General features: G+C 37.5%; 1 protein-coding gene across 1 annotated transcript in view; it reads right to left on the bottom strand.

Annotated features, from left to right (window-relative positions):
- Nucleotides 1-1,567: 1,567 nt before the first annotated feature.
- MALRD1 (MAM and LDL receptor class A domain containing 1) overlaps nucleotides 1,568-14,747 on the bottom strand; it is a gene marked incomplete at both ends in the record, with an annotated part of 263,139 nt that continues 249,959 nt past the window's right edge. Inside the window, 5 exons of the mRNA XM_080609618.1 lie at nucleotides 1,568-1,696; nucleotides 2,416-2,472; nucleotides 4,005-4,080; nucleotides 13,448-13,538; nucleotides 13,629-13,711. Of these exons, the coding sequence (XP_080465744.1) occupies nucleotides 1,568-1,696; nucleotides 2,416-2,472; nucleotides 4,005-4,080; nucleotides 13,448-13,538; nucleotides 13,629-13,711 (436 nt within the window). The remainder of the gene's footprint in view (nucleotides 1,697-2,415; nucleotides 2,473-4,004; nucleotides 4,081-13,447; nucleotides 13,539-13,628; nucleotides 13,712-14,747) is intronic.

The raw sequence follows: 14,747 nt of genomic DNA, 5'->3' as shown, positions 1-14,747 counted from the left end.
ACCAACTGGCCAACCAGCCAAAACAGAGCAGCTGATCAGCACATCTTATCTCTGTGTGAGACAGCGATTGATGTTTCTTTTTCAGTTTGTAGTTAGGACACATCAGGGAGACAAGCTCAAGAGATGAAGCTATGAAGCTTGGAGAAGGACTGACAATAGTACAGTGGATTACAGAAGAGAGAGGAAAAAGAAATAGTAGGTTCTACACTGCAGCAAAGAGGTACTTATTAGCATATTGCTGTAGAGGTAGGGACAGAATCATGGACAAACATCCAAGGGAGTCATGCATTGTTAGTTCTGCTGCCCATGAAACAATATGCCAGTCAGATAAGAAAACCTAAATCAAAAAATAGTTCTGTGGCTTCAGTAGAGAGCTATGGACTACTGACATGCTATTAAGAAAGAGTGAAAGAAAACCCAAACTAAACCCCAAACAAGCAGTCCTCTGTATGATGGAATGAACCCAGGCTTCAGTGTGTTTTTCAGTCTGGAGTCTCAAAGTCTAATTTCATCATTTCTTGAAGGTACTGCCTACTATCCAGATGTCTGCTTTTATGAAATTTGTAGGAGTTTAGTAACTTTGCAACTTACCAATGGATTTAAAATTAAGCAGGCTGTAGAAATACAGTAAGGGAGGAAAACACAAGCATAGCAGGAGCACTTAAGGCTTCAAGCTAAAAATGACCACCATATAATTCAAGTGCGCATTATGGAAGATGACATATTGTCAGGTTATTGAAAGTAAACATAAGCTATTCCTGGTATCACAGAGGATGACACCCTAAATCAGGAGGAAATCCAGAATCACCACCCCCAAAATCTTTCTTATTTAGGCATAAGAAAGGGATGACACAAATTTCAGCTCTGTGGGAGGCCAAGCTATTCGGCAAAACTAGTTTCCTGCACATGCTAATTTCCACCCTCTGTCAACCACTAGGCTAATGAATAGTGCTGCAGTAAGCACTGTAGAGCTGACCAGAAGGGAATTTGGTCAGATATGGCTATCAAGGTTAATAATAAACATATTTTTTAAAACTAAGTATACATACCAGGATGTCACATTGATGAATCACATGCTGAGTTGATGCACAAATGCATGATTCATGACCATCTTTGATTTAGCTCAACATGTTTCTAATTAAGCAAAGACTTTTCTTTTGCTTCTGCCTCTTGAAACACTAAAATGGTCATTTAAAATCTGTTTCCAGTGCAAAACTACAGAAATATTTAAGTCATACTTTCTCAAATAATAGACATACAATTATGATTCTCAAACCTTAAGAATCTGGATTTGATTAAGTATTTTATTAACATACTGGAATTTGAACTGTATGAATGTAAAATGAATTCATAGTTATAGTCACCAATCTCTTTCTGCACCAACAGAAATGACAGAAAACTATATATATATATGTTTTACATATGTATGGATTCCATTTTTAATATAGCTACTTTCTGAACAAAATTATTTTAATAAAAGAGTTATTCTGTGAAGTTATTAATTCATACTGCAAACACTATAATATCATGACATTTGAGATTTTAGAACAAATCTTCAGGCAAAGAGTTACAAGCAATATTGATCCTGTTTTATGTCTGTTTTCAAGGAGCTGCATAATTTCTCCACGTCTTCTGATTCTTCACCATAGAGAGGATTTGGAAAAGAATTAGCATTCACATCTTCATTAAATGGATACTAAAAGGAAAAATATAGAATGAAATTTAAAAACTAAGTCATTTAATTAATTTGTTAGAATGGTCATATGAATGGCTGTAGATTCATTACAAAAATAACATATGATGTTAAGTTCAAAGAAAGCTATAAAATCTCTAAACCTTTTAGACCAGATTTTCAGCTGATAAATATTAGCATGGCTCCACTGAATCCTTTACCTGCCACACATACCTGATCAAGTAATTTAAACTTTCTTCTGCATTCTTCTCTTCAAAGCTCTTTCTCTGTTACATTTATAGTAGTATTTGGAGAGAATCTGTGCATAATGGTGTGGTTGCAGTGGGTCACTTATTCTGATACATGGTATTCTAAATTTAAATGACCAGCTCTAATTTTCTTGAATGAGGAATGTATAAGAAAAGGGATACAATGAACTCTTCATGTAAGGACTTCTGTAGTTTGAAACATACTCTTCAGCATCTGCCTTACTGGAAAGTGTTAAACTACTGTATAATGTAGCAAGCAGCTGCAGTAAGCAACATTAATGAAATTACTTTTATGAAGTCCTTCTCAGCCAGTCCAACCCTGGTCAACATTCTCAGATTTCCAGAGGTGCTAACATTATGAGTAGCAACAGACCATTGACTTTAAGTGCCTTTTTACCTTTTCCTCTGCAAATGTATTTCATTTAATAGTCCAACACATGTCCTGCTTTAGAAGATAAATGTGTTATTACATACCTCATGCCATGGAGAAACACTAATTTGAACCACGGGTGAGGTGGCATACCCAGGAGACTACAAAAAGAAAAAAGCTGCTTTAGAATAATTTTAGTGAGCTGCAAATAATATTATGAAAATATCCTTCCATGTGGCTGCCTGAGTAACACGCTCTGGATTCAAAACTATGAGGCAATATTACAGGCAAGTGTTTGGCAATGTTAAGCCTGCATGGTTTCAGTATTCAGAAAGGTCTGAGGAGAATTGTTCTTTCTTTTAAAAACTTATAGATGTCTACAAGTGAGTAACTTATGAATACTCAGCTGGAGAGCTGTTGTTTGTGTTTTACCGTTTCTTTTGACTGGTGATGCACTATTCAGATTTAAGGCCAATCAGACCCAGTGAAAGCTCATAATCCTTGTTTTCCCTTTTAAAGGAAGAATGAGTGAAAACACATATTTTCCCAATCTTAATGGAAATAGAGGAAGATCTGGTATAGCACTGGACTTCAATCACAATGCCTGGGGCTGTCTTCTGTGAAAATGTCTCTCCTGACACTGTGTTTCTGTTTTTCAAGTCGGTCTGTCAGGAATCTATTTCAATTAAAATAAAAATGTCCTGATAAATTGGACATGATTGTGAAGGGAATGTTTCCAACTTGGAGCTCTCACAGACCCCAACCTGTAAGTAAATTAATTTGATCTAATGTCTCTAAAATCAGGTGTAAGGAACTTTTTATGGAAAGTAAATGGCATGTCATAGTTAATCCTATTCAAGGCTGCAGTAGAGTCTTATATTACTGACCGAGGAAAGGACAAGGAAGTTTTATTTTCTGTTTTAAATGAAGCCTAGTCCGTTCAATGTTAATAAGGGTAGTATCAAAATAGCGCAGGAAAGATGTTTTAAAAAAAATTTTTTTTCTGTTCTCCTTTTAACTCAAGGTGATTTGTCCGTGTTATTTTCAATGATAAATCAAATAACAGAAATAGCTGCAACGGCATTAGGGAAATGTGTGAGCAAGCATTTCTTTAGCATTAAGGTGAATTTTACAGTGATGCACATTTAAGGTATTGGGAAATATTCTAAACTATTTTATTAATGTTAAGTTTGTGTGCAAAGGCAACTTGGGTACTGAATCACACATTTTGTGTTTTTTGGTGGTGGTGCTTTTTTTTTTTTGTTAGTGGGGTCTTTTTTTGTTTTCTTTGTTTTTTTAGTTGTTTTGTTGGGTCCCCCTCATCCGCGTCCCCCCCCTGCCCCCCCCCCCCCCCCCCCCCCCAATTAAAAGAAACAAGTCCCTGTGAGCTTTTTCTTCTATATGTCTGGCTAAATATTTCATCCAAATTTCCTTTTTCTTTTTCTGATTTAGAAGCCCACAGTCAGTATTAGTTACAAACATGGTGATGTTCTCAAAACTGAGCTGATTTCAAATCTGCCTGTTTTGAAAATGCACTGGAACTAATCTGAGCACTGCAGCAATTTTTACTCCTTACCTCTTTTAGTAAATAGCATTCAGTGAGGGAATAAACAGTTTGTTTTAATGGAAAATTTATCTGAGACCTACAGCCTCTCATTTTTCTGAATGTATAGAAGCAGCTTTTGCTACTTACCTTTACTTTCCCAGATGAACTAAGGTCTTCATACAATGGGTTGGCAAAGGGAGCATTAGTGGTTTCCTTCAGTTTCCTTGAAAAGTCAAGCAAACGACAAAACCACCCACAATATCACACAGGTTGTCAAAGAACCAAACAGTTTCAGGTTGAAAAGACTTAAGTCAAAAAATATACATGGCTAAATACATCTCTGACTGAACTCTATTGAAATGAATGCAATTAAACTGATGTTCTGAGTGAGACGTGCAGGTTAAAATAATCACTTTTCATTTGTTGCTGCTAAACGTATACATGCTTTTGGATATGTATAGATTTATTGTTCATCAGTGAGAGCCACAGGTGGGGTACACTGCATGATTTCTTTTGCAAAGAACTAAAACGGGAATGGTTGCTTAGGAGGAAGGCACAGGTAGGCTACAGAACACCTTATAAGTTAAATCAGTGCAGGAACCTACATTTGGGGTTTAGACTAAGACAGACATGGGACCTTGAAATCCTTCACAACAGTCTGGCAGAAAATAATTCCTTCTAATGCTAGTCTCATAATTCAGTTTGATTACCTGACACAGCAATGTGAAGATATAAATATTTGAACCCTTTAATTCGTTCATTTGATCTTAACTGTAACAAATCATGATATTCTGGTGCTTTTAGTTAGTTTAGTGAAGCTATAATACATTAGGTTATTTATACACCTCCTAAGTGTGTATTCGCATATTAATCCTCTTGAATGAAGTACTCAAAATATACATAGAATTGGCTTTTTTACTCTCAAATCACACGATGACTCACAAAACATGAAGCTCACAAAACCTGAAGCTTACAAAACCTGAGGTCAGAAGTAAACTCAGACATGAAGTTTCCAAGGAACACGGCTCTGCTTCTAAACTAGTGCCCAGAGGGCCAGATTGGTATGCTTTAATTTTGGTGTGTCCTTTAGATACTGCAAACCAGCTGTATGTCTTAATATGGCCATTAAGCATGATACAGAATTAAGCACATCGATTCTGTTTACAGTCAGTGAAGATGCTTCCAAAGGGTGACACAAGTCACACAATTCACAGTGGGAACCACCTTTACTGTGACAATAAGAGAAAGGAAGGGTCTGATTCTCTTCCATCCTGCTCTCCCCCATTGAACTTCAGCAATTTGTGCAAGACATATGTATTGCTTATATGGACAAGAACACACTGAGTACTTAGGTCTGTCCTGAAGGCAGGAAGGATACTAAGCACAGATCTCCAGCTTCCTCTGCAAAGAGGATAACTAACCAGCAGGATACTGTGCCAAACTGTGGGCACCAAAAAGAGCACTGGTGGTTGAGTTCTTCAATAGCGTGTCTGTGGTTACTATGTTTAGTGCTGAAACCAGTTCTTTCTATGTGTGTGAGGTTTTGCCAAGCATGAAAATTGCTCAGGTTCAGCATATTTCAGGTGTCTGCACACTTTAGGTTTAAATTGTGAAAGAACATAACGCAGTTGGGCACCTAATCCTAAGGACTATAGGATATGGGCACTGGTTGAATTTATGCTATCCAGATTTAGGTGGTGAATGTGCTTTCTTAAGTTTTTTCCTGTTCATAGGAATCTTTTTTGGCAAAGCAGGGCTTTAGGAATTGCCTTGAACATGTTACTTTACATGTAACATATATGTTACACTTACATGCACAAAGATGCAATAGATACCAATAACTATCTTTACAAATTACTGAAATATTTTTGAATGACTTAAAAGTTATCAAAGGATATACAAGTGAAAATTTAATCATGTTTACACAAGAGCTATAAGTCGGATGAGGTGGTAATTGCTGGGGAACTGAGATGATATATTCCCATTACTTTACATGTTGTGCATACATCTTTACATACATGTAAAGACAACACATTCAATCTTGAGGTAATTAGAAATGTGAATCTTTCCTTATTAAAGCAAAGCAATGGTATGTCCACTCCAGTACTCTGTCACCAATACTGATACTGCTGAGGAAAGCGTTAAAGTGAAGTATCAGTCAGTGAAGTGAGTGTTGCCATCTGGTCATCATTTTACACCCAAATTTTAAACTGCTTGATCGAGCAATTTAACTAAATGTATTGCAGTGGCTTGACTTAAGCTCATTCTTGCAGTGCTTGCTATTACTTGACATAAGTGAAACATTACCCTGATAGAAAATGATAGCATATTGCTACAGTAAAGAGCAATATGCCTATTGAAGTTCTCAGTATGGGGAGAAAGTTATATATGTGTTACTACTGTACAGTAAGGAGAATGTTAGTTCATCACTCACAGGAATTATGGTCCAGAATAATCAACCACTATGAAATGTTTATAAATCTCATTTATAAGGAAAACCCGTAAATTGCAAATTCAGAAGACTGTACCACGCAGCCTTAAAAATGCTGAGCATAACATGGTTTAGGAAAAAAAAACCTCAAACGTGTGGGTAAGGCAGCTCAGAGAGAACTGGATTTTCTAACATAACCAGAAATACCACAGTAGGAAAGGAGAGGATTAATCATTTTGGGATTTAGGTCACATGGGTCATAGCTTTGCTAAACTCATCTGCATTCCTTACTTGCAAAAACTAATGCCTTGTCATAGGTTTCTGTTCTATAGCTTCACAGAGATGGGAGAAAGATTTATGCTCCACAAAATACCTGACACTGTATAAAGGCACTCCTGAGTAACATCATGCTATTTAATGGAAAATTAAGGTATCTAGATTTCATTTATTTGGAAGCAACAGCTCAGAATTTTGTGCTTTTCAATGTACCTTTCAATGAAAAATACAATATTTCTTTTAGATAGTATTCAAATTTGTAGGAAATACAGTAATAGAATAATTTTTACCATCAGGTCCACAACAACAATGACAAAATTCTAGAGGACCAAAGTTTTAATTACAATTAAGCTACTAAAAGGGGTAAATGGGTTAAAACTTAAACAAGGTAGATTTAGGTTGCATATAAGTAAGAAATTCTTTACTGTGAGAGTGGTGAGGCATTTCAGCAGGTTGCCCAAGGAAGCTGTAAATGGTCTATCCCTGGCAGCGTTCAAGGCCAGGGCTTTGAGCAACCTGGTCTAGTGGAAGATGATATTAAGGTCCTTTCCAATCCAAACCATTCTATGATTCTATAATCCTTTAAAAAGGATTCTTCATAGAGGTTCTAAATCTTCTGTTCTAAACAGAAACTATAACTCCAGATCTCTATTTGCAAAGCATTTAAAAAACCTTTTAAACTAAATTTAGTTTTGCAGAAGTAGGCTGTATTTGGCACATCTCACAGAAGAAATGAGAAGCATGATGCGAGGAGGGCAGTCTTTTGAAAAGCTGCATTTAGAATCATCTACATGTCATTTGGATACTTGATTGGGCTGTTGACATGCTATCTGGGCTTCCTGGGTCTGTACTTCATACCTGTTAAGTCACTTTAGAAAATTTTATTTTTTAAAATAATCCCCAGTCCTTCGCATCTCTGATCTGGTGATCTGAAAGTGATCTGGTGATCTGGAAGGATACAGACTGAGTGATTTGCTCTGTTCCAGCATGTCACCTCCTGTTTCTTTGAAAACTTTCCTACATGTGGCAGTTGTGAGATGTACGTTTCAGAAAAACTGAAGACTTCTGACTATAGCACTGGGTTTCGTCCCTCAGGAAAAAGATATTCTACAGAAGAAGGAACGGTTTTGGATAGCAGCATTAGCCTAGTAACACAACTCCCAAATAACAGTTACACCTGCTGCTTCCTAGTTTTGTGTTGGGTATTTTTGTCTCATAGAACTCAACCTTTTTCTCTCATTCTACAAGAAGAGTATCTGTCTGCCATCCAGCTCGCAAGCTGAAAATCATATAATAAACATCATTCTATTGTCACACTGTTTATTCATTTGGAGTATAGGAAGAGAGGCATAGCCAGTGATGAACTCTGTCAGTCCTTAAGATCCACTTGGATAGCCTGCCCTGGAATACACTATCAATTTCTCCACACCAGACCTCCAGAAGGGTATGGTCTAATTGGAGAAAGTCTTGGCAACAGCAACTGGTATCATTGTGATTGTAGAAAACCTTAACCATGGAAAAAGGCAAAGAGCACTGAGCCTGTTTAATTTAAAAAAAACCAGCCTGTAAGGAGGCGTAACAACTGCCTTCAAGTACAAAACAAGCTTTTTGCAAAAAGAAAGGGAATGATGTGTTCTTGCCGATGGTGAATAGGAATGAACTTAGATTCTAAACAGGCATATCAGCAATTAGGAAAAAAAACTTTCTAACAGTAGACTTTCTTTCTAGCTAGGACATCAAGATTGGCTGAGAATGCCACCAAATTCATGTTGCTAAAGATCTTTAAGTGCAAATCTAGAAGTAATACAATTGAGTCTGTCCTGTGGCAGGATGAAAAATGGCCTTTGTGATTTCCATTTTGCCTTGATTTTCTATCACTTTAAAATATTTTCCCAGTGCACCTCAGTTTTTCACTCTGTTGCCTGTGTGGCAAGACACATTATTGACGTGCTTTGGAAAAATTAATGTTCTGTGTTCATTATGACTGACAGGACTGATAATAGCTGTGATATATTCGCATTGCAGCTGATGGCACAGATCAAGAACAGGAAAGGAACAAACTGTAAGGATTCAGGACATTGACTGCTTTGAAGGCAATAGGAAATAATAATAGTTTAGCTGTGTGGAAAGTCGCTCACTTTTCACATTCTCACTTTTTAAAGTAAAATGAAGCATGAGAAGGCTGCTGCAATAAAATGGAAGCTAAACTGAAGCTTTGCTTCTATTTGGTCAACAAGGACAGATGTCACTGAAGGAGTGGAGTAACCGGCAGCTTTCCTTTCTGGACTAGAAAACATCATCTCTGGAGCAGAAACAAGAATGTGAGAAATTTATAAGCTTCCTCTCAGTTGAGGTTTCTAGACAGAAGTTTCACATATCCCCAGCTGCTAGCTGGGAAGTAGCTTGCATATCTGAATGCCATCATGGTAGTGAAGCACACTGCTTCCAAGCCATGTGATGAGCTGGTTTTGTCCTGTAGGAAATGAACTTATATGATGACTTCCAGTAATTTCTACTTGGGCACTGAAAAGTTTAAAGTCTGCGAATCAGAGATGAAATTCTGACAAAGGAAGGAGAAGAAGGAGGAAGCAAAGAGGAAGCAGGACATTCTTTCTGGATTGAAAGGAGGGGTTAAGGCACTATTGATCTTTCCAGCGAAGAAAGAGAGCAACAAATGTAACTCTCAGATCCTCAACGCTGTTAGTGACAACTTCTTAGCCAGCAATTGTCTAAGGGGTCACCAGTCTACTCTTACTGTTTGCTATCTGGCTTTCTGGTGAAAAAATTAGTTCTATTGGAAACTGAAAACTTTCCCTAAGCTCTTGCACACACTCTTCTGCTATTTCCACTGAGGTGTAGATGGGTTTGGATTCCATATTAAAATGCTCTGGGAGCTAGCATCTACAATTTTTAATGTGCCTCTGGAGGACCATCTGTCAATGCGTGCATGTGTGGTCCTATATGAGCAAAGAGAAAGAGGACATTACTAGAAATTATTAAAAAATAGCTATCAGAACAATTTATTAAAAGGCAGTAAATACAGGCTCAAGTGTGTGAAAGATTCCCTGTGAAACAATGGCCAAGCAGGCCTAGAATGCCTCTAGTGTCTAATGACTTTAAGAAAACAACGTATCCCAGGGAGACTAAAAGCAGATACAAGCTTTTGAAGTGAAAAGGAATCGTAGGAAAGTATCATTCGTGTGCACAGCTAAATTTCTCTAGCTCATCAAATCCCCTTAAAAAAATCAGGAGTAAAATTTCATGCCTCTGTGTGGTGCTGTCACATTGTAAATTTTACAGATTTATGCAAACACAAGTCACTTCTTATTCTAATGTTTCATCTTAAAGAACCAAACTTCAGTATGATAATATTGGTTTTATTTTGACTACTCACTTCTTATTACTGATTAAGCAGTTAAGGAAAAACTTGCCTCAATTTACTACTGTGTTTCCAGTGTGATTTCTGTTTAACAAATAATGCTAGGCACTCAGTATTTGAAGAAGGAGAGACAAATGGCCTGGATGAACTTATCTTCTCAAATTCAAAGTTTCAGATTTCATCATTTTCACAATTCCACAATCAATTTGCCATTTATTAGACAGATTATTTCTTGATAAGATATTATAAAATGCATTTTTAACACACATGTTAAGTCAACTGTGATTGAAAACAATAAAAAAAAATGAAAATAAAAGTGTTTAATCTATACCATGGGCAAAATGATTTGACAGTCTTTGTCAGTTCCTACAGGCAAAACCACAGAAATTTCTATCATCATAAATTAACTTTTTGGCAGCTCCAGTGAAAACAATAAAGGCCAGAAAGATCTTTGCTTTCATCTTTTTCACAGCTCTGATTCTCTTCATGTCTGGACTGTAATATTTTCTTACTACATAGTAAGATTCTCATTCATCCCTGTTTTATTACACACATAATAGGGCACTTTAGTGTTTGGCATCTTATTGCAGTAGGGTAACTTTTCATGTACAAGAAAGACTTTTTTTTTTTTAGTGTGTATAATTACAGGAAAAGAAAAAATATTTCTTGAACTTAGATATGTGAGTAAAAGAGAGGTGGATGGCAGCATAGTAACCCTTAGGTAATCCCATGAAAAAAAAGGTAAAAGGGAGTGTTTAGAGCAAAGAAGTAGCATAAGGGAAAAGAATGTTTTTTTATTAAAACATCATCAAACTTGAGAAAAACATTAGAATCTTTTTTTTAATATTATTTGAAATTACAAAAAAAATCAAGAAGCTCTTACAATACAGCTAATCTTGCATTTCTGAGGTGCCTTTCCATATGTGTACCTTTGCAGGCTGTATAAATGTGAATGAATAAAGTCTTAAAGCCCTTATAAACTAAGATAAGGAGATACTGTCGTTCCAATTTTACAGAAGAGGAAGGAGATAAAAAGGAATTAGGTGAAGCTATGAACTCAATGAACAGTAGCACAACCTTCAACATTTTGCTTCTGCTCTCGTGACAACTCTACCTGTCAAGGGTAGCATGCAGTGTTTGGAGACATGTCAGCAGCAATTATGTCAGGACAGGAGTCAGCACAATTTAGTAGATAGTTTGGGAGATAGTAATATCCCCAAAGAGAAAAAAGTCTATAGCAGAGCAAAAGTTTAAAGGTAAAGAGTTTTGAAGATGAAATCTGGAGAAGAAAATGAGGGGTAAGGGATATCTAACACCATGAAAATGGACAAGGCAATGCACAACAGGAATTGCTGAAAGGGAGGAAGAGATGTGGTAGGTATTTACTGGCAGGGAAGGATCTGGCAAAGTCAAGAGGCAGGCAGAGAAGAAATAGAAGTGTTAGAGCAAAATAAGAAACAGACGGAAAAAAATCTTAGGGAGGACAGAGGAAGCAGAGATTATTAGAGGGATGACAGGAAGGGCTAGGAAATATATCTGTGAAATAATAAACAGGCAGTCTAAGGCATTTGAAATAAATTTTGAAGTAAACGTTCACCAATTTAGCTGATTTTTTTTTTCCTTTACTGAAGATGCACTTTATGCAGTAGGATGTCAGACGATAATTCAGTTGCTGTTTGCACACGACTAAGAGCAAGCACAGTACTTGAAGGAAGAAATACAGATTTGTAAAAAAAAAAATCACCAGCTAGAGGACTCATTCACCACAGGGAAGACAGGTCCTTTAACCACAATCCAAGAGGCCTGTACCAGGGTGATCCTGGTACAAGATGACAGTATCAGACAATGATTGTAAAACAAAAAAGGTAGGGGGGATGGGTGGAAGCAACAGATAAGGTGACATTGGTGATACATATCTAAAGGACCACTGATTAAGATGGCTATTACAAGATTAATACAGAAAGTGAGATTGTGAGTGTGTCTGTAGTAACTAAAGAAGAGGGGACAAAAGCTACAATTTGTAAAGAAAGTGAAATTCTGCAGCCTCACAACTTGTATTTTTTCTAATCTATTGAAGCTTTCTATGAAACCCCCAATATTTTAAAGCAGAAAAGATCCACTTTTATTCCATTCACTTTTCACAGGGATAAAGAAAGTTCTCAGATGTGTGTAAATATTGAAATACTTAGGGAAAGAATGTTCCACCAGGAGCATGTGGTACTCAGTAGCTTCAGGCAAAGCAGTAAATATACCTGTAAGAAACTAATTTGGCATCAGAGATTTCAGGAAACCACTTGTTGCTAAACTGGAGAGGCATGGATTTGACAGATGGACCACGCAGTGGATAAGGAATTGGCTGAATCGTCACATTCAAAAAGTTGTCATCAATGGCTTAAAGGTCCAAGTGGAGACCAGTGACAAGTGATGTTCCTCAGGGGTCAGTATTGGGACTGGTGCAGTTTAACATATTTTTGGTGACATGGACAGTGGGATTGAGTCAGCAAGTTTGCCAGCAACTCTGAGCTGTGTGGTTAAGTCAACATGCTGGAGGGAACAGATGTCATCCAGGGGAACTTTGACAGGCTTGAGAGGTGGACTGGTGCCAACCTCATGAAGGCCAAGTGCAAGGTCCTGCACCTGGGTGGGGGCAATCTCAAGAAAAAATACAGGCTGGGAGGAAAATGGATTGAAAGCAGCTCTGAGGAGAAAGAACTGGGGGTGTTGATTGATAAGAAGCTCAACATGAGCTGACAGTGTGGGCTTTTAGCCCAGAAAGCCAGGCATATGCTGGGCTGCATTAAAAAGACTGTGGCCAGCAGGTCAAGGGAGGAGATTCTCCCCCTCTGTTCTGCTCTCGTGAGACCCCACCTGGAGTACTGTGCTCAGCTCCTGTCACTACAAGTGCCTGCAATGACAGGTCAAGGGGGGATGGCCTTAAACTGAAAGAGGGTAGATTTAGATTAGAAATTCTTTACTGTGAGGGTGCTGAGGCACTGGCACAGGTTGCCCATGGAAGTTGTGGCTGCCCCATCCCTGGAAAGTGTTCAAGGCCAGGTTGGGCGGGGCTTTGAGCAACCTGATGTAGTGGAAGGTTGTAGTGGCAGGGGTTTGTAACTAGATGGTCTTTAAGGTCCCTTCCAACCCAAACTATGCTATGATTCTGTGATTCTTTAAATACCTTCTATTTTTCATATTTAACCATCGTGTACAAAAATCAGGTCTACTGCAGTTAAGGTGGATGAATTATGAACTTCTAAATTTCAGAATAATCAAACAATGTTGCAATGAAAACATTCTAAGCAGTCAAATGATAACTTATTGTTTCCAGACTGGGGTCACTAAGGTCAGCTTCCGTTGCAATGCTAGGTTTTACGCCTAGTGTTGCGTATGAAGGCAAACAGACTGTGGGGAGGTTTAAAAGTTGAAACCAATGAGACAGGGCAGTTAGCCATTGCTTTGTGCCACATTCGTGTCTGCTTTATGCAAAATAAAAATTTCACTTACATTTCTGGCACTTTCTTCCTTTTAAAGAAATACAAGGCAGCAGCCGTAATTTTAATCAGCAAGAAACAGATACCCAACCCAATCCAAATATCTGCAAAATCAGAGAAATCAAAGACAGAAATAAGTACAATGAAACAGTCAAAAAAATGAATTGAAAGATATTTCTTTCTTCCAGACCCACCATTTTGAAGGAAACTTGAAGTTGGAGGCTGAAGAGGCTTAGCCCTTTTATGGCAGCGGTTTCCCTTCCATTCTTTTTCACATCTGTGAATAAAACAACAATTTTTGAAAAAGGGAGAAGCAAAGAACATAAGCAGCGACAAGCACACAAGAAATGCAAATCCTTTTCAGCACTTTTGCCAGGGACTATAGCTCACCTAAGAATCACAAACAGCAGCATCAAATTTAAAAGAATGAAATATAAGTGAGAAATACACACACACACGAAAAAAAAAGAAAAAGAAAACAAAACAAAGTTCAAAGATTAGAAGTGGTTGCCTTCTCCATGTGCCATCATATTATTTTCCCACAGCAAAAGAAATCTGACTAATTTCCTTGTTATCCCTCACGTGAGGGTTAAATACGTTTCTGAACTGAGGATCTGGGACCCTAATGTAGAGAAAGATACTTGAATAGAGACGAGAAAGATGTTTTGCTCCCCCACCTAATCAGCCTCTCTTGGTTTTCTGTTTTCTTTTTAAAATGATACCCCTTCAATAAATGCCTCTTCAAAACCAAAGCACTACATTTGAGCTAACAACTGCAGCTATGTCAAATTATTCTACATTTTGTGTTTGGTCCAAATCCAAGCTTGATTTGAAGCAACAAAAATGCAACCAATCTGACACAAACTTTGATTTTTAGTTTACACTTGTTGCTTAACTGTTAATCGCAATCACCAGATAAGTGTATATCATTTTTCAGTTTAGTTTGTCTGAATTTAGCTTTTTGATACTCTTCATCAGAATGAAGGGCACTTGGACACCCAGGCAAGCAAAGGCTGCCTCTGCTGAGACAGGTGAGTCTACGCCAGGGTTTCTCAAAATGGCTGTAGGCACCTACATTAACAAACCCTAAATGATGACTACTGTAAGGGGTTGTTAAGAGAGAGCTACATATTGACATCTAAATTTCAAGCCCCCCATCTGATGAGCTGAACCCCACGCTGAGTGTCACATTGGAATGACTTCTACCAACATTTCAATTATCTGCATGGCTGGTGTTTTATGAGCTTCATAAATTTTCAGTATTTTCTAAAAAAAAGAAGCATCAAAAAGAAGTGATGGTAGTAATCCAGTTT

Source organism: Psittacula echo, assembly GCF_963264785.1.
Source record: "Psittacula echo genome assembly, chromosome: 2".
NCBI lineage: Eukaryota > Metazoa > Chordata > Aves > Psittaciformes > Psittacidae > Psittacula > Psittacula echo.
This window is presented reverse-complemented; position numbering and strand designations above follow the sequence as displayed.